This window comes from Harpia harpyja, chromosome Z (genome assembly GCF_026419915.1).
Source record: "Harpia harpyja isolate bHarHar1 chromosome Z, bHarHar1 primary haplotype, whole genome shotgun sequence".
In the NCBI taxonomy this organism is placed as follows: domain Eukaryota; kingdom Metazoa; phylum Chordata; class Aves; order Accipitriformes; family Accipitridae; genus Harpia; species Harpia harpyja.
In genome coordinates this window covers 88,534,249-88,554,947 of record NC_068969.1, presented here as the reverse complement: position 1 = coordinate 88,554,947, position 20,699 = coordinate 88,534,249, and the positions used below count along the sequence as shown (strand labels likewise).

Below are 20,699 nucleotides of genomic sequence, written 5' to 3'. Positions count from 1 at the left end.
TTGTCATTATCCTTGTTTTGATTTGATTGGTAGTAAATTAAATTGACACTGTATTTTTTTCCCCCAAGCTGAGCCTGTCTTTTGCCCGCAACTGTAAGTGGTGAGTGATCCCTCCCTGTCCTTGTCTCGACCCACGAGCTTTTCTTTGTATTTTCTCCTCATCCCACAAGGGAGGAGTGAGCAGCTTCCTGGTGCTTTGTTGCCAGCTGGGCTTAAAGCATGATAGGCACACCTGTCTTTCCAAAGTATACCATCCTTCTCCAGCACTGCTTGAAGTTAAAATAAACCATTACCCCAGCATTCAAATACATACTTGTAACAATGCAGACTGTACATTGAAAGTGATAGAATTACACAAAAATTGAGTTATTATACTTAACTGAGGATTTTCTCACTGGAGTGCAGTTTACTTACTTACTACATTAATATAATTTGAATTAATTTCCCTTTAGAAGTAAGAATTATCTATTTTCTAGAGAATTATAATTCATAAATGTATATGCACTATTTAAAAAATGAAACTAACAAATTTTTCAATATACATAAGCATGCACTTGTTTTCTTGAGTCATTTTGCTGTTTCCTATGAATTCATAGAAATCTGAAATGGAGATGAAGCGGGGAGAGAAAACACAACGTAGTCAAGTTTTATCAAATGCATATGTAGTCTTATTCCGATGTCCAAGTACATGAGATGGGATATAACCTTAAGTAAGAACAATGACACATTAAAATTTCACAAACCTCAATTATTTTCTGGTAAACAAAAACTGGAAATTTTTAACTGGTTCTGTAATTCAAGTAATGACTTAGTACTGGATGCACAAAACACTCTTTAAAAGTTACATAGCTTCGGAATAAAACTTTAAAATTCAATTATTTGAAAAATATTGCATGGAAAAATCTTGGAGAACATGCTTCTTTCTCTGTCTTCAGCAATTCAGCCTATTCAGAAACACAGTTTGCAAGACAGAACTTCAACACAGAGGGGCTTATTTTAGAAGTCACTATTATAACAAGTTACCAGGAGAACAGGCCGTGTATTTCAAGTCCACATTATTTTTGTGACAATTTGTTGTGATGGTTGTCAGTCAGTTATTCATATTTGATTCAATGGTCTCTGTAAGACCATTACTTTTGTTCTCTTCTAGATAAGTAGCTCTCTTCTCGGTGAAAGTAGCAAACAGCGTATCCATCATTCCCAAAACTTCTAGTAGTTCCTCTTGATAGTCAATCTCTTTTCCTATAGCTTCCTGAAGTCTCAAGAATTGTCTATCAACAATCGCTGACTGCCCAACCACAGGCTGATAAATGTCTGTAAAGAAAAAAGTCACTTAAGAATCCACATATCTATAAAAACATGAAAATTATATTAGCTAGTTAGAGATGCATTTAAGGAGTCTGGCACAAGTCCAACACTGTGGACAAATAAGACAACGTTAACAGTGTTCTGAAAACTGTTAATTATTGGTATGTACTCACAGTAACACTAAGTCAAACTAACAGAAGTGGTTTTTATGACCTCAAATACTATTTTTACCTCACTGGAGAAGCAGAAGTCACTTGTACTATGTAAGTATAGAAACATGAAGTATCAAGAAACTTAAGAGACCATGAGGAGCTTCCTGCAGCTAGTACAAATCAGATACTGACTGCGGTCAAAGTTATCTGGCAACATCTCTTTTTGGATCATTCTCTTGACACTGAGTTCATACTTACAAACAAACCCATAAAGGTTTAGTTTCTTAAAATTGTAACACTTTTTAGCTTATTTCCAAGCTAGCTATATGGCTTTGGGAATCTTTCTTTGTGTTGTACTTACCAGTGATCATATCTGCAACAGTCACCAGTACAGGAGTAAATCTAGGCTCAATCACACGCCTGCAAAATTAGAAGACATCCCAATTTTACTGGTTTTGCTAACTGCACTCCTCCCACCAAGAAGCAGCTTTCTCATACAGGCATACAGACAATTGTTTCTTCATGAAGAGACATCACAGAACAGCAGAGATGCAAGTCAAAAAAAGCTACATATGTGGTATTTACCCTCCTCCTTTCAGGGAGGGAGGGGGTTGGAGAACTGGCAAAAGCATCAGGTACATGAAGACACGAGTTTAATCAAGGAGACAAGAAAATAATAAACTAAGGGTACAATGTCTGGCAAAGAAGTAAAATATACTCTCTCATACTACCAGCAAAATTGTTCTGCACTATCAGGTAAACTCTTTCAGTACTATCCCAGACCTTGATATCAGAAAGCAGAAGGCACATGAGATTTCAAGAGTACCAGTGTTCCACCTGTGATCTGTTGAGACTCTGGCAAAAGCTATTACGAAATACAGGTCTCAAAACAGTCAGAGAGAACTCAGGTTAAAATAATACCTTGCCACAAAGGTAAGAAGGAGATTAATTTGCTTCTCGTCTCGGCCAGCAAGCGCACTCCTCAATGTTCCTCTGCGATGTAGTTCCTGCATGACTGCAACCGTAACTTCAGGAGTATAAAGCCTGATGGGTGGCTGGACATATGTAAGAAGAGTTTAGTACCAAAGCAACATCTTTACACACAAAACAGAGCTGCTACCAGCAAAATCAAAACGGAACCCCCACAAGTTTGATTCCTTTCTAGCTATACACTGAAATAAAATTGGTTTGACATACAGAAAAAACCCACGTCACATGACAGCACACAACTCAGATGAGACAAAAAACAATGCCTTACCTCCAGTACCGCATCAAGGGCCTTGGAAGACTGAAAGCTCTTCAGCAGCTTGTCGTATTTCCTCAAAACACGTTTTACAGGTTTACTGACACAGAAATCTTCCTAGAATTGAAAGACAAGTTCAGAATAAGACAGACACACACACACAGTGGATTAGATGTACTACCATGAACAAGCTTATATGTCTTTCTATCTTCCCTTCCTTCCCTTTCTTCAACTTAGCACACTCAAAGAAAACCCCAAATTTTGAGGAGTGCTTCAGTATACATTTTCTCACCATGCTATACCTGTTTTGGCATGTAAGTTCTTCCTTTCACATAGGTTCTATATGCTGGTTGTCTCTTCTTTTGAGACTTTTCTTTCCTTTCTTCAGGTTTTTTGTGTTTAACACTTAGCACCCCATTGGTCATGCCTACAACTATGGTTTCATCTTCAGGCTAAAACGAAGAAATCACAGAGTTAGGAACCTAGTGATTTATTTGATGATGCATGCTCCTACCATGCAGATTTTTAAATTTTTATGCTTCCTGATAAGGCTCTAATCACAGCATTATAGAATAACTTAAGTTGGAAGGCATCTCTACGAGGTCCCATGGTAAAATACCTTGTTCAAAATAGGGACAGCGTCAAGGCTATGATTGTAAGCAACATTACCCATCTAATAAACCTTTAAGAAATACCTAGAGGGACTACAGCCTGACTAGTGAAGCAAGCTCAAATACATTAACAAGCATTAACATCCTTCTGCAAGTATAATCTATGACAGGTTTTGGTTTTTTCCATGGTGTACAAGTGCCTTTGGCTATTACATGCCATACAGCACACATGAACACCACCTACGAGAAAGCTATGGTGGAACAGCAGAATTTTGAGAAACAAATGAAGGTTGCTCGAAATACCAGTCACTGATACAAATTTCACGTACCTAACAAAAGGTTGCATGTATTTGATACCAAAGGTTATAATTTTAAATAACGCACTGGAGAAAAACACTGACTTCACATATAAAATAGTGAGTTCTGACCTGTTACTATTAACAGATAATTCTAAGAAAACATTAAACATTAGCTGAATGCTCAACTGCTGATAAGAAAAAATAAATAAATAAAAAGCGTCAGGAATTACTACAGAAGAAATAAAAACTAGAAAGTCATTATGCCACTGAATAAATCCATTGTCTACCCACATCTTAAATCCTATTTGAGTTATTCTCAAAAAACAGTAGCAGATTCAGAATAAAAGAATAAAAAAAACCAAAAGACAATCAAAGATAGACTTGATTTGAGACACAACCCTTCAGCATGGGAAAAAAAGACAACTGAGGAGGGATATGATAAAAGCCTACAGAATTATGACAGGTATGGATGGAGATCAGCTGGTCAATGTCTCATTTTTGGGCACCAAACAAAGGTAACGAAGGTTCAAATGGAACAAAAGGAGGCAATTCTTCACAGAAAAAGTAGCAGAAATGTAGAACTCCTTGTCAAAGAATCTAGTGAAGGTTAAAAGTTTGTCCAAGGTCAAGGAGAGACTGAACACATTTATGTAGAGAAGTTCTTTGAATTACACAGAAACTACACTCTGATGAGTTAACTTCTTGTTCTGGTTTCAGCTTACCCATTGGAACTCAAATGTTTCACAGAAATGAGAGTCTTTGTTTTCTGTTTCCAAGACAGTAAGACACATGCCTTGGCAAACACATCTGTTTATGCTCATACCTCATGCCCTCTCCTCTTTTCTTCCTCAGACCGACCTGACACCAACAACCTTTACGACAAGTTCACCCTATTCTAAATTTCTCAACAAATGAACTACTTCTTTTTCTTTTATCACTGCCACACAAGAGGAGTCACAAGGTTCCTGAAAGGCAAAAGATGAGTACAATCTTCTTAAAGTCAAAGGACTTCCCTTCTAAACTGAATACTTTCCCTGCCATATATACTGTCCTTGATAAACACACGATTTTGTACAGATCTAATCAGGTAACATCTGGTATCTAAATGTATTATGTTTAAAACCTCTTAATGCATTTTTGTCCTGGTTTTGGCTGGGGTAGAGTTAATTTTCTTTCTAGTAGCTGGTATAGTGTTAGGGTTTGGATTCAGTATGAGAAGAGTGTTGATAACACTGACGTTATCAGTTGTTGCTAAATAGTGTTTATACTACTTAACTTGACTTATAAGTCAAGGATTTACCAGCTTCTCATGCCCAGCCAGCAAGAAGGCTGGGAGGGGACACAGCCAGGACAGCTGACCCAAACTGGCCAGAGGGGTATTCCATACAATGCGATGTCATGCCTACTGTATAAACTGGAATTGGCAGGGGCAGGGGATCACTGCTCGGGAACTAACTGGGCATCATTCGGCAAGTGGTGAGCAATTGCATTGTGCATCACTTGTTTTGTATATTCCAATCCTTTTATTAGCGTTGTAATTTCATTATTGTTATTATTATTAGTTTCTTCCTTCCTGTTCTATTAAACTGTTCTTATCTCAACCCATGAGTTTTACCTTTCTCCTTCTGATTCTCTCCCCCCATCCCACTGGGTGGGGGGCAGTGAGTGAGCAGCTGCGTGGTGCTTAGTTGCTGGCTGGGATTAAACCATGACAATTTTTTACTCAGAAAGAATATATTCAGTCATCCTACTCTGTACAGCATTCTTCTGAAACATCCAATAGCAATGAAATAAAAAATGAATTACTTCAGTGAGTTATATAAAAAGGTATCAGTAATTACCTTGCCTAGAAAGATTTCTAATGTACTTACCGACAATGCAAGACTGAGGATGGATGTTGCATAGTTAAAGCTGTGGACTACTTTGTAGGATGTAGTACTGTAAATCTTCACATGCCTATACAGAAGAGTAATGATTAACATCTCATTACAAATGCCTTACTGTAGACACTTTACAGGTATTTCATCACTCTCAACTTCTACGGATCATTTAAGGAAACTGGGCATTTATACAAAGCATTCTTCAGACTACCACTGAGCTTCTTAGTTATTACCTCTCCTGCAAGAGAAAGGTTCTGTTAAAAGGTACACAAAAGTCAAGGAAGGATTACCCTTACCCAAAAAAGATGAAAATGGGGCAAGGACAGAAGAAGAAACTGAAGGCAGATGTAGTGACTTTCTGCCTTCAGCAATGTTTATTAGGAAACACTAAGACAGCATTTCTTCAAATTTGTCCTTAAATTTTAAATGTAAGATCTATTGGCAGTTTCTGGAAGTAAATCCATAGACATTCTTGTATCCGGCTGCTCTTTAATGATTTGGTTGAAGGTATGAAATACTTAACAAACAGGAAAACAAAACATTATCTTACGAGTATGAACTTTAGTTTTGTAAGCACTGACTGACAAATAGCTGCACAGCTAGTGTGATCCTTCAGCTTATACTTTGTAATCATAAAGCCTGAGGAAGCCTAGAAAGTACAGAAGGGAGGGAGGGAGCAAGAAAACAGACCACTGTCATTTCAGACCACTTCATATTTCTAATGTCTCAGAGACAACAGATTGAGAATCAGAACTCAGCAACTCAGCCCAAACAAAAAAGTAAGGAGGACATATTGCAGCTTGGGTACAAAAAGCAACAGCACAGAGACACAAAAACCAGGCTTTCTAAAGGCGACTACTAATACACTTTCAGTTATTTAAACTGTATTAATGTAAACTTAAGAATAGCTACTTTATGGAGACTGTAAAGGTCAGTTTAGAGATTCAGAAAAATGAATACTTATTCAGAAGTTCCCCATACGCATTCCCAAATGGCACATGCAACCCTTACTGACATTCAGGCTAGTAAGAGGAAAAGGTTAATGCGTATTGCAGAATGTACCTTGGCCCCAAAACATGTTTTCAAGTAAGTTATATCGCTAACAGTTAGAAGTGTTTAAGCCTAAAAAACATGCACAGATTCACAATGATGTATAATAACTTTCAAGGGAAAAAAGTCCTAAAAAATTTAAATCACAACAAAGCCACAAAATATACTAACCTGTCCAGGGATCCTGAGAGTAACCTCTGTCCAGAGCTGTTCAGGCATAAACAAGTTACAGTTTTATGGTGATTTTTAAGTGAAACTAGTAATTGTCCGCCTTTTAGTACATCCCAAACTTTGACATATCGACCTCCTGTGAGAAGGAAGCACACAAACCAGCTTGACATACGTACACATTCACACTTCTCTGGAGAATTTTTCTCCAGAGTGATACAGTGCCTCCTTTGCCACACAGTTTTCTGTACCTACTCACCATCCCCATCCATTAGGACTATCTCCTGTGACAAAACACATTACAGGCCTGCTCTTTTTTAGGCCATTCTGCAGACACAGCTGAATGATTCAACATACTCCTTACCAAAAAAAAAAAAAAATCTAAATACCACTGGGTTACAGGACTTCTGATGCAATGGCAAGAAAAGACTAAAAAAACCTTGTCATTAAAAAAAAAAAAGGTACAGTCCCATCTCTTCAAAACTTCTTAAGTAGGTTCATTCCTTCACTTTAGCACTGGTCTAGTTAAAGTCTGTATCTTGACACTAAAAATGTCTTTTTTTTTCTTTGGACCAACTACGAGAAAATCAAATCAGAGACAAAAAGACCCCTACCCTCACCCTCCAGATCAACACAGATTCCTAAAGAAGATCTCTGAGAAATCCAGCTGTTACATCACTTACCACTTCATTACCAAATGAAAACACCAGACAAGAAAGAAGCAGCTGAAGTATTTCACAAATTAGAGCCACAGAAAAGAAATTTGATTTTATTGAAGTACCTGCAGATACTAGAAGCCCACCAGAAGGGAACAGAAGCACACTCTCCACAGGCTGGCCATGTTCTATTGTCATGACACTACTTTTTGTCCGTGCATCAAACAGTTTCACAGTGTGATCATAGGAACCTGCAAACATAACCGTATATATCTTCAGTTTCATAATGTCAATTATTTCAAGAACTGAAACAGCCACGTCCTACAATCTAAAGGAGCTGCTGCTAAACAGAAACAGTTTTAAACAATACACTTAGAACCCCTTGTGGTTTACCTTGGTTAATTTACAGCCTTCAGGCAGCGTAAGTCTTCTAATCCTGGCCCTAGCAACATGTCAGGCCTTAAAAGTATTTTGTCTGAATTTTATTTCCCTTCCATTAATCAAGTGTGTTTATAACAATAAATACCAGGCAACCTGATGAAACCTAGTCTCTTACGCCCCCTGAAGAAATACTAGTTTTTTCACAGAAATCTACCACAGCTTAATAGAAAGCTACTGCTAGGAAAACCAAAAGCAACTGGTTTCAGGTAACTTCTCACACAACCTTTCATTTTTGAGTCTGCCAGTTTTGGGCTGTACAAACCACAATGGAACTAGTGTCCTCCTCCAGAAACCTGATAAAACACTTCAGTTAATCTCAACTAAAGGATACATTCACAGGATTTTCTTAAAACTTTCAAAGGCCAGTAAGAACAGTCCTATTAACCCTAATAGGCTAAAGCAAAAAGATGTTAAAAATTAGTTCACTCACGAGTTTCCCTGCAAACATCAGTGTTAAGCTTAAAAAGCAAGCAAAAAGGAAACAACAAAACAAGCACTGAGTAGGAAGACAGATCCTCCATGTTTAAAACATAAGAAACAAGATCCTACTATATCAAAAACTATCTTTCTGCGTATTTCTTCAATTCAATCCAAAAGAAGCATATATAAAAAATAAAATCAAACCTGTTATAAAGACATCTGCATTCACTTTACTTGCACAGCCGCATCTCACATAGTCAGTATGTTCACCGTATGAGACGATTTCTGTAGCACTCGCAATATCCCACAAATTTGATGAATAATCATCACCACCAGAAAATACTCGGTATTTATCAGACAGGAAGCCCACTACATGAACAGGTCTAGAAACCAAAGTCCACAATATCCAAAGTCAAAATATATACTTGTTTCCAGAAGAGTTAGTCTGTATGAAAAGCTTATTAAAGTATTCTCTCCAACTTAGAAGTTCAAAGCGTTTACTGTTGGAAGTTACAAAGCCTCACTTTAGAGGTTAAAAACACTTTAGTTTTTGTATTTCTAGCCAGAAAGGGGTCATGCTGCCGGACGCTTACCTAAGCACTGATATGATCTGCCTTAAAGGGTTTACAGGTCTACTAGATTCTCATTCAAAAGCTATAAATTCTGCATTTGTTACTTAGAGGTCTGTGTACTAGCATTAGAAAAAATTTGTAATAGTGAATTTTAAGTACGCCTGGATGGGATATTCTTCATGTCCTTGAAAATCACTATTTAAATCTCTATTATCATCGTAACACCTCAAGAAAGAATGACTTTGACAGAAAACAGATACCGTAAATCTTATTACGGTTCACCTAGTGGTTAGGACGTAAGATAACACCCGATCTACGAACACAGACCTCAACACTCTGAAGTTCTGCCGGTGTGCTTTCCAGTGAAGGGGGGTTTGTTGCTGTTCTGAATCAACAAAACACTTACTGGTCTTTCATAGCACAGCAACCTGTTTAATCTAAGCATTATCATTGTCTTCTTCTCATCGTCACCATCAGAACTCTTCTTCTAACTCCTTGCCCAGCCTAGCCCCACCACCACGCACTTTTTCTGTCTTGCTTTTTTAAGGGATGCCTGCTCTTCCTGGCATATTTCTTCACTGTTTTTGTTTAGCCACTTTTTAGAACTCTTTTCCTGCCAGCACCAAATAAAATGTGCTTATCGGTGCCATGTAGTCACAAGACTATGTCTACGCAACATATTAACAGACACCTACCTGAATTAGAAGATGTATTTATTCTTCCATGTACTCAATTCATATTTAGAACTTTTTTTAAAAATCACTCCACTTTTGAATTCAATTTAAAAATCTACTTTTCAGTAAGATCTACACGAGACAGTGGCAAGCAACATAGACCAGTATCATTCAGATTTTCAGCAACATGCAAAGCAGATATATGTAAATACACCAAACAAGCTTATGCATGCAAAGAAAAAACCAACACTGTCTTACTTAGTATGGCCGTCAAATTGTCTCAGAGGTGCTCTTCCACTAATGTCAAAGAGGTGAATGCTACCTTCCTCGCTGCCAGCAACAAGCAGATTGCCATCATCTCGGTATGTGGCACAATAAGCAGCATCTTTGAAGCGAGAAAACGTTTTGATTGGTTCCTGGGAGTAACGACCATAAATGTGGATCTAGCAAAACAAGAAGACATCAAGTTCGCTCATATGATACCAGCTGAGGGACAAGAACATAAAAACCTCAGAAAAGGCACTTACCCTTGAGGAGGCTGTGACAGCATAGTTATATGGAGGAACCGGGGAGAAGTCGATTTTATTTATTGCACCAAATTCCTTTATCTGAACAGGTGTCTAAAACAATTGTGATAAAGACCATTAAATACAGCTAAGCACACCATCAAAAATGGAACACAGCAAACAAAACCTATTCCTCCTACAGAGAGCTCACCGTTTTCTCCATTTAGAACCAAATCACTTTTTAACTACATCCTATTGAGTTTCTCTTCTGCCAGGCTACTTCTGTTCTTACGATTTTTTTTTTTCCAATTCACCCATCGTAACCGGCCCATTAATTATGTGTTTTGAGTAAAAAAAGCCACCTTACTCGCTCACACACGTTTAAAAATACTTTGATTAGTCACACGGAGGCGGAAAAAAAAAAAAAAACCAAACACCAAAACCACATTCCAGGACAGTAACTACGTCTGCTGGGCCAATCTGGGGCCCGAGCCAGCCTCCTGTTCCAGGAAGCCGTCCCACGGGTCTCGGGGCGCCCTTGAGGACCCGCTTCTAGCCGAGATCCGCGCGGGCTGGTGGGACCCAAGCCCCCCGCGCCGTGCAGGGCTGCCGCCTACCTTGTAGCCCCGCCAGTACGCCGTGTCCTTCGTGATCCTCTCCCCGAGCTTGGGGAACGCCTGGACCACCACCGGTTTGTAGGTCGCCATGGCCGACCAGCGGTCGGGGCCGCCGGCCGAAGCGAAGGGCCGCGCCGCGCCGCCGCCGCGTAGTCGTGCTCCCGCCTGCGGGCCTGGCCAGGCGAGGGGCTCTGCGGGAGGAGCTCGGGGAGGGCCTGGCCGGTCGCCGCCGCCTCAGAGGAGCCGGGACCACGCGGGACCCCGCCGCCGCTATGGCGAGTCCCACGGCTTCCTCCAGGTGCGCGGGTGGGCAGTACGTCATCGGGCGGCGACACTCCCCAGCCAATCGCCGCCGCGGCGGGGCTGTAGGGCGTCACTTCCCCCTCCTCGCCAGCGGACAGAGTGTCGGCGCAGAGGTGAGATAGAGGAGGAGGAGGCGGCGGCGGCGGCGGCGCCGAATCCGAAGCCGAGCCGCGCCGCCGGCCCACGCTGCCGGAGAGGTTGCCGGGCGGCGGATGCTCTCCGGCGCCGGTGGTAGGGCGGCATGGCCGCCGCAGCCTGCCTTCGGGCCTTTCGTCCCGGAGCCGGCGGTCTGCGGGGCGGGGTGGGGTGGGGTGGAGTGGGGTAGGGCGGGTGGAGGGCTTCAGGGGCGCCCGGGGCTGCCGTGCCGCTCCGCCCGCCAGGGGCTGCCGCGGGGCCCGGGCGGACGTTGGGCTTCCCGCGGTGCTGTCAGACAGCCCGGGGTGTTCTGGGATGCTGTACCGTCACCGGTCTAAAAGGGAGTTGTCGTTTTCCTACGCGTATGGTAGAAGCCATTGATTTTACTCGGGTCACGAAAAGACTTAGAGTCGTAAAGGGACATAAAGTCACTTTAATGTTTCCTTGAAGTCTAATGTTTTTAGAAAATAAAGTCATCTTCTTCTTATAGCTTGTTCCTGGGTCAGTATGGACGTGGTTTGTTGCGGTGGTTTTTTTGTTGAAACCCACCTAATATTCTGAAACGTCCTTTAGGTGAAACTCCTAGTGGCTTCATTAGGGAATTTGGCTCAAGTATCCCTGTGGTAAAACTTAAACAGAGCATTTGGCCTATAGCTTCTGACAGCAGTAAGACTGGTATTTCACCAAGGTTTTGACTATCAAAACCAAATGCCTTAAGCTTAAAGGAAGCCAAGTTTGGTGTATTTCTATGCATTGCTTCACCAGAACGTTGCTAATATATGTTACATGTGTTCAGTTGCAGGTTGTTCAAACATCCGGATCTCTTTAGATACAGCGTGCTTGGCCAGGACTGCTCGTGGCTAGAAACTATGAAGAAACATTCTGCGTAAAACTTTTACATGACTGAGGCCATGGCATCTTCAACAAACTTAGATGTTGGGGCCCAGTTAATTGTGGAAGAATGTACCACTAGCTACAGCCTTCCGCCCATGCCGGACATTAAAGTGGAGCATCAGCTTGACTCTAGCACAGAGGAAGGCCCAGCTCAGAGTGTCGCCATGGGAATGAAATTCATTTTGCCCAATAGATTCGATATGAATGTCTGCTCGCGATTTGTGAAATCTTTGAATGAGGAGGACAGTAAAAATATTCAAGACCAAGTTAACTCTGACCTTGAAGTGGCATCTGTCTTATTTAAAGGTTGAACTTTATGGTACAAATTGTTACGTGTGGACTGTGTCATCCTGTTAAGCTGTTCTGTTTTTAAAAAAAAGCCTCTGCCTTACACGTGTGTTAATCATTAATAGTTTTCTAAGATTTGTTCCTCTTAACATTTTTATTATATGCTTAAAGAATTATTAATGTGAAATTAATTTCCCCCAAGATTATTTTTTAAATCACATTTTTAATTATGTTTTTTTAACTGAAAAAGTAACAGCACAAAAAGTCTCTAATTTAATAAGAGCTGATGCTGATTATGAAAACAAGCTTACTTCTTTTGCGTAGCATGTCCTAAAACATGCTACACGCTGTTGAATGTATGTATCTTTACAAAACACTGCTGAAAGCACTGTATGATCATTTCAATTGCAGCAGCTTTCTGCAGCATGTTTTATCTTTTCACTAGTATGATGACAAAATAACATGAGTCATGCAGTTGACTTTGTTTTATCAATATGGCTGTACAAAGCCTGTAGTTGTAGGGATTGGCTTGCCAATTCAGCCTCACACTACTTGAAAGTGAACATTGCTCCATTTCTGGATGCCTGCAGCTAATCTCCAGCCATTACTGGGCAGCTTCATCAGAACTGATGTGTGCTTTTTTTTATGGTTGAGCATATCAATAGAGAACAGAATTAGGACTTCCATCTGTTTCCCCGTAACAATTGTGGTTTCCAGTGCTCGCCGTCATATTTCAGACTGTTAGTGATGTATCTTTTCATGAGGTTGAATTTGACCCATTTCCTGTAACAAATATAAACACAGACCTATTATGGATTTTGATGGTTTCTTGGCTGCAGTTCAGCCATTGTAATTTTTCAAACTTTTTTGATTTGCAGGCCCTAAGTGCTTTCTAGTGGAGCTGCAGACCTGAACAGCAAATTTAGACCCATCAGCGATAGGGTTGTTTTTCTTAGGTAACGTTTGTGAACGCTTTAGAAGTAGTCATGTGGATCTAGGGACCGCAGGTAAAAAGTCCCTGGTGGGTCTCTTAATTTAATCAAGTCCGCTGTAGCTATTTGATTGGCAACAAAATGTAATTTCATTTTCATCCGATTACCCTCTGCTTTTTTTAATTGATTCTCTCCTCAAATTTGTGCGGTGTGAATTCAGTGTACATGTTAATTAGCTTCCAGTCATTAACTACTAGCACACGCTGGTGTCATATCAATTTAGTCGGTAATGGAGTTTAATCCTTCAATATGTCTTTCCAGCATTTAATCAGTTAGCTTCTTAAAAATTACTTGGCTTCTCAGCTACTTCTCAAAACCAAAAGCTACTTTTGAGAATTAGAAGCAAAGATAACATATATATGTTCTGTAATAAAATGCCATTAGATTCTGATAGGTAGAAAAGTTAGTACAAACAAACACAGCAGCACTGAATGACTTCTTGAATTCTAACTGGTGACCTGCTTCGCATTTTACTTAAGTTAGTGTGGAATAGCTCTCTTCCTGCTGGATACGTATTCTTAGGGCATTCATAATGCAGTTCCAATTTTATCCAACAGGAGTGGAAAAAGTCCTGGCGAAGAAAATTAGTGAAGGTCCTCTCCACCCATGCAGTGGACTGGTTAGGGAGTAGGCAAAGGGATCATCTGAGCAGTTACCCGACTGCATGGCTGACCAGAGCTGCATCATATTACTGTGCTGGAGAGTGTTGGTAAGGATATGACAGGCTAAATGGAGCTGTTCTGCCTGATAAATCCATGCCAGGCCTGTTGAAAATCTAGACAAAGCCTTACCTCATTTAGACACCAGCTTGTCTCTGGGTAATATTATGCCATACTGAATGTGTAAGATAGCAGCATTGTTTTATGATAGAAATGAATACAGACCTTTATTCAACTCGCACAATACACAGTGGAAAAAGCACATGTCACAAAGCTTACTTAACATGGGTTTTAAAGATCTTGTGATACTGGTGCTTTCTAGTTCAACTTAGAATCTGTGGCTTGCTTTTAATGCTCTTACTAGTGCTAAAATCCTGTCTTTTTTCTCTGTTCAATGTAGCTGAATGCAACATCCACACTTCTCCTTCCCCTGGTATCCAAGTAAGACATGTTTATACTCCATCAACTACCAAGCATTTCTCACCAATAAAACAATCAACTACCCTAACTAACAAACACAGGGGAAACGAAGTCTCTACAACACCTCTGCTTGTAAACTGTAAGTATCCTTCTGCCTTACTGTTAATAATTATTTTGTGAACTGTATGTTAGGTGCTTGGAAGATTTTTCAGATTTTTTCTTTGGTGTTGTAATGAACTTTAATATAGGAAGAAAACACTGAGGTGGTCTTGTCTAATTACACATGGTTCCAGCCATAAAACAGTAATCCACCTGCTGTATTGAATTCATAACCGAAGTGTATTTTCCAGAGAGGATCCAATTCTTGATTTAAAAAATATAGGTAAAGATTTTTCTAATAATTTCTAAGCTTTAAGTTAATATACTTCATGTATTTGTTTTCAGAATTTGTGTATCTTGTTAATATACTTCATGTGTTTGTTTTCAGAATTTGTGTATCTTGTAAAATTTATTAAAATTAGATGATTGGTAAGTGCTACAGACTACTGCAAATGTCATGATTGTCACAGATCTTCAAAGTCAAGAAGGCAGTATTATTTATGGGGTTTTGTTATTCTTAATTGTAAAGTATTTTCTTTATAAATTAATTCTCTGTAATTTACTTCATCTATAAATTATTTCCTTTATTAATCATAAGTCCGATGCTTAAAAAAAAAAGGCCACTTGCATGGGAAAAATGAATTTGGAGCTGCAGCATAGGCCTCTGAACAAAATACACAGTCTTTCTGAAAAGAAAATCAAGCTTTCATGTAGTGTATAGGAAAAGGACAGTGAAATTTATATATTATGTAATCATTAGCTAATTTTGTTATTATATAATGTGGATAATTTATTATATATTCCCTCCTGAGCACCTTTCAGACCTGCTCCAAGTTGTAATTATCAAAACCATGCACCTGTGCAGAGTTTACTGTGGGATCAGAGATTTTTTCCTTCATAATCTCTTAAGAATTATTCTGGGTTTAATGCTTGGTACTGTTTATTAAAAATAAAAAACAAACACAATCTCTTTCTTCCCCTGTAGATGTCATGTTGTGTATAGTTTTGTAATGTCTGTTCTATTTCACATTGTAGCGAGTGAGAGTCATGCTATGGGCTTTATTGAGCAGCATGACAGGTTTCCTCATGGCATGTGATCTCTTAGATGTCATTTTTAAACTACACAGCCTTAATTTATCAAAAGATGCTTATTTTCATTTGATAAATGTTCTTAATGTGATCTTGGGGTGCTGACCAAGCATCAGAGAAGAGAGCATGTTGCCTTGTAAAAAGTCACTGTGGGAAGTATCTTTGCTTTCTACATTGGTTAAAAAATTACCTAAACCTATGAAAAGCTTTGGAAGCTTTTCAGTTTTTAAGATAGTGATTCCTGTTCAGAGTATAAGGTGAAACCTATCTACACTCTCAAATCCAGGTTCTGTACTGCTCAAGCCAATGGACATGTTATGCCCAGCTCCAAATAGAGCAGAATGAAAACTGCAGTGTCTTAACACATTTTGCTTCCCTTTTTGCAGCTTTATCAGTTCATCAGCTGGCTGCTCAGGGAGAAATGTTATATCTGGCCACGCGTATTGAACAAGGTGAGACAGATGGAGGTTAAATGCCTTCCTTTTTTCTTTGGGGCATTTATACCCTGTTGTGCTTGACTTTTTCCCCAGAGCTGTATTAAAAAAGAAATCCTTGATTCTGGTACAGATTGAAGGATATTTGAAGTATCTGTTCTTTGCAGATGTGGACTATTGTTTCACATGAGTGTTTTATTCACCATTGCTATGATTTGGGTTTTAAATTAAACTTTAGTGTTACTAGGAGTTGTAGGTAAATCCCTTCCTCCCCCTGCTCCCCAGCTGTATAGGTAATCCATGGAAATGAGAAGGGAGAACCAGTTAGTTTTATCAGAAGAGTTAATTTATTTTTTTTTAATTATCTTTGTAATTTAAAACATTTCTATTAATGGTGGCTTTCCAATTCTATTTAATCAATCAACATATAGAGCTATATGCTGGTAATTTAAGCCGTAGCTCACACCTGCAAAATAATAGTGCTACTCATTCTTTGTGTGGTAGTCTTTACCTGATATTTGTGTGTCCATAATACATATACAAAATTTCAGCTCCACATAATGTACTGGATTGACTACCATTAATAGTATATTCTTACTGTACTATTAGTAATCAGCCATGCTTTCAGTGCATCTTTGTTGAAATGTTTACTGGAAGGCAGGTAATGAGTTGCTGAGTCAATATGCTTTGTAATGAGCCACGTAGATGGAAAGCAAATTGATTCTGGAGTGTCAGTAACAGTTAAAAATGCATATTGTGGTGCTATGATAAGCATGCGATTTTTTTTAAGTGCTTAGATATTAAAAAAAAATTCCAACTCAATTATTTCAGTCAGCCAATTGTTTAAAAAGTTCTTTTTCCTTCCAGCTGCACTATCAGTAAACCTTAATTGTTTACACAAAACATCCTACTGATTACATGAACTTTGGGGAGAACGGAGTTATACTATATATATTGCTTTACAAGCTAATTCTTTACAAGACTGTGTGGCTCACTTGGTTGAAAAAAAAAAAACAAAACCACCCGCTTTGTACAGTTTAATACAGAATGTACCTCTTTATTTTTCAAGCAGCCCTTCTCTTCTTTCCAGAGATAAAGCCCAGATTACAGACAACTTGTAACATTTCTGAGTAAAAACAGAGCTTGATTTATAGTGCTTAAAAAAAAAAACCAACCCAAATCTTAAATTTTACTTTGGTGAGTTGGATGTGTTTTTCTTTCTTGGACAAAGATATTTGCACCACCATTGGGATAGAATTTTTTTAAAGTTGAGAATGACTTTTAGGACCCACTGGTACCTCAGTCCATTCACCATGGATATGTCAGCACATTTCCAGCTCATACAGTGCATTAGTGAAAGAGATTACTAAGTTGCATATTTTTCTTTAAACAGAAAATGTAATCAATCATAAGGATGAAGAAGGATTTACCCCTCTGATGTGGGCTGCAGCTCATGGGCAGATAGCAGTAGTGGAATTTCTCCTCCAGAACGTAAGGAAAAAAAACACACTTCAAATTGATTTACTTTTTAGTTCAATTTACCTTCCTAAATTTGTCAATGCTGCTATACACTTAAAAGTTTTAAAGTTAAGTCCTGCATAAAACCTCACATTTTAAAAAAAAAAAAAAGCATGGTTAATTTCATTTTTTTATTACTATTTCAGGGTGCAGATCCTCAGATTTTGGGGAAAGGGCGAGAAAGTGCCCTCTCACTGGCTTGCAGTAAAGGATACACAGATATTGTCAAAATGCTGCTTGACTGTGGAGTTGATGTCAACGAGTATGACTGGGTAAGACTCTAGCTTGAATTTATGTCAGAGGGTACTTTGGTCAGACATTTGAAACAAGGCACAGCACTGGCTTGGGTTTGAAAATTGTTCTACCTTTTCTGAAATATCTGAGACTTTCAAAACTTCCATAGGATAAGAGAAGTTGGCCCTACTAGTTCTGACTTCCTGGTAAGAGAATGAGACCAATGCTGAGTCCTTGTAGAAGGGTGAGCTTACAGTCTAAACAGTAGACAAAAAAAGATGGAAGTTGTGAAGAACCAAAACGGAACCTCATTTTTATAAAACCTGTGAAGTCTCTTACTGATACATAGAAGTATACTAGTGTGTTAAGGAATTACAATTGCAGACTGCTCAATCATTAAGTGTCTAAGGCTTTTCTCCGCTTTTGCAGAATGGAGGCACACCTCTACTATATGCGGTACATGGGAACCATGTGAAATGTGTAAAAATTCTCCTTGGTAAGCAGACTGTCCAAACTGAATTATCAGTAATAATGTACTATCAGTTCTCATTGTCAGAAATACGAGTTTCTTTTCCTGTTTTACATAGAAAGTGGTGCTGATCCAACTATCGAAACAGATGCTGGCTGTAATTCCATGGATTTGGCTGTAGCCTTGGGCTATCGGAGTGGTAAGTATTGCAAATATAAGTTTTTTTAATTTTATTTTTACTGCTCCTTGTTTATGTAGCTGCTGTAATGGCCTAGTAGAGGTTTTGCAGCTGTAAGAAGAACACTACGGTACGAGTCTTAATACACCTAAATTTATCAGCCCAAAATGGGTAGTAGTTTCCATCCCTGTCTTGGAAAGCCAGCTATGTGGTAAGAAAACATCACTGACCTGAATCTGCGCGTGTGGGCACAAATAATGGTGTGTCGGGCTGATGCAGCCATGATCCAGACAAGGGGAGCTGAGCTGCTCCCCCACCCTGTACAAAGGAGTGTGTGTTGCACTGGACAATGTTAAGAAGCCTGCAGCCCTCCGTAACGCCTTGCCTTGGCACTTTGTTGATTGGCATGATGTGATGCAGTTTGCAAAACCTTCTTCCCTGTCAGACTAGCTCTAGCTCTAGCTCTAGTTTGTCTTGGAGGCAGGCAATAGTAGTGCCAGGATGAGTGAATTAGGCTACCTTACTTGGCTCTGGCAAACAGAGGCAAAGGAGGAACTCTTCATTGGTTTTCCCTCATGCTGCCTTCATTTTGAAAGCTGTGAAATGTCTGCCATTACAGAAATGAACTGAATCAAAAAATAAGCCCAGCACTGCATGTGTAGCTTCTCCAAGCAGAGCCCTGTGCTTATGGGTGGGGCCAGTAACTTCACAAGTGTCTAGATGTAGGACTACTTCAAGAGTTCAATCTCAAAACGTTCCACGAAAGTAGCTTCTAATAAACGTTTTTGCCCGCTTTGCACTTACAGGCCTAAAAATTTGCTTTCCATATGCTATCTATCTGCCTATTCAAACCAGCAAACAGATCATCACCTCCAAAAACCATTATCTGCCTTACTGGGTGTATTGGTTTTGCATTATACGAGGCTTTTATTTTCTGAAGGGATGCAAACTCTCTTCCCAGAGTGAATTTATTCCTGTCTGGTTTTTATTAAATGATTGTACAGGACAAGCAGGCATCTGCCAGGAAAAAAATAGTACAACCCTAAAAATGTGAAAAAATGTTGAACACTGATTAACCTGATTTTTTTTCTCTGCTTTAGTTCAACAGGTTATTGAGTCTCATTTATTAAGGCTACTTCAAAATATCAAGGAATAATGGTTGGCTCTTCTGCGGGTGTCAGTTCTTGGCTTGGAGATTTGAACTACTTTTTAGCCCTGTAATCAGTGACAAGGCTTGGTTGTTTTGTAACTTTACCTCAGTTCAACTATTTGCTGTTTTTAGTTAAGCTTTTTAATATTCTTCCTCTTCTTTCGTTGTTGTTCACACAAGTATGTGATGTCGTCCTTTTCCTAGATATTTTATATAATTTTAGAAGAAAAAGTCAGCTGTCATGCATGAAAAACTTTGTAAATAAAACCAGTTTTGACCATCTAAATGTTTATCCTGAGTGCAGTGGGTGGCCTACTTCATCACATCATTGATACATAGTCACAGGAAGAAATTTGTTTAGATATTGAGGTATGTCACCATGGAAGATAGATGTCTTTACTGTTAATTATACCAAAATGTGCACCATGTGTGATTGTTTTCAAGATCCCCAGTTAATATTACTGTCAGCTTTTGGCTTTGTCCAGTTTTTAAGAGGTTGGTAATAAACTGAAGGACTTTGATGATGGTAGTTTAATTCCTACCTGATTTCTTTCCACCTACCTGTCTTCCAGTTGTAGTCCTGAAACAACTAGGCCAGAGTGTCCTAGGTAGAAATTTCTCTGCTGTAAGGAAGCCTCATTCCAAGTGCAGAATTCTAGCTCCTAAATAGCCTCCCTGCAGTGGCTGAAAGCAGACATCAGCTGTATGGGAAGAGAAGCCAGAGCCTCCTTCAGCCAAAGCATGGTCCTTTGGATCACAGAATCACAGAGTATCTCAAGTTGGAAGGGTCCCATAAGGATCATCGCATCCAACTCCCTGCTCCTTGCAGGACTACCTAACACTAAACCACATGACTAGGAGCATCATCCAGATGCTCCTTGAACTCTGACAGGGTTGGTGCTATGACCATTTCCCTGGGGAGCCTGTTCCAGTGACCAACTACCCTCTCAGTGAAGAACCTTTTCCTAATGTCCAGTCTGAACTTCCCCTGATGCAGCTTCATTCCGTCTCCTTGTGTCCTATCGCTGGTCACCAGAAAGAGGAGATCCCTCAGCCTTCTCCAAGCTGAGCAAACCAAGTGACCTAAGTCTTGCCCTCGAGACCTTTCACCATCTAGGTCACCCTCCTCTAGACACACTCTAACAGGTTGATGTCGTTCTTATACTGAGGCACCCAAAACTGCACACAGCACTCAAGGTGGGGCTGCACCAGCGCAGTGTCGAGTGGGACAATCGCCTCC

The 20,699-nt window shown here is 39.6% G+C and overlaps 2 protein-coding genes across 2 annotated transcripts; one reads left to right on the top strand and one right to left on the bottom strand.

Annotated features, from left to right (window-relative positions):
* Positions 1-300: 300 nt before the first annotated feature.
* On the bottom strand, positions 301-10,916 carry UTP15 (UTP15 small subunit processome component). The gene is made up of 12 exons (XM_052778372.1): positions 10,598-10,916; positions 10,002-10,094; positions 9,733-9,917; positions 8,433-8,611; positions 7,493-7,618; positions 6,715-6,850; positions 5,485-5,569; positions 3,006-3,155; positions 2,719-2,820; positions 2,382-2,515; positions 1,822-1,880; positions 301-1,314 (listed from the first exon to the last, which is right to left on the bottom strand). The coding sequence occupies exons 1-12, from the start codon at positions 10,685-10,687 to the stop codon at positions 1,091-1,093; spliced, it is 1,563 nt and encodes a 520-aa protein (XP_052634332.1). The 5' UTR covers positions 10,688-10,916; the 3' UTR covers positions 301-1,090.
* Positions 10,917-10,993: 77 nt separating this feature from the next.
* ANKRA2 (ankyrin repeat family A member 2) lies at positions 10,994-19,988 on the top strand. Its single transcript, XM_052778255.1, has 9 exons — positions 10,994-11,013; positions 11,832-12,235; positions 14,269-14,427; positions 15,863-15,928; positions 17,304-17,401; positions 17,575-17,700; positions 18,092-18,158; positions 18,250-18,330; positions 19,410-19,988. Exons 2-9 carry the CDS (start codon positions 11,935-11,937, stop codon positions 19,463-19,465), a joined length of 954 nt encoding a protein of 317 aa, XP_052634215.1. The 5' UTR covers positions 10,994-11,013; positions 11,832-11,934; the 3' UTR covers positions 19,466-19,988.
* The last annotated feature ends 711 nt before the right edge of the window (positions 19,989-20,699 follow it).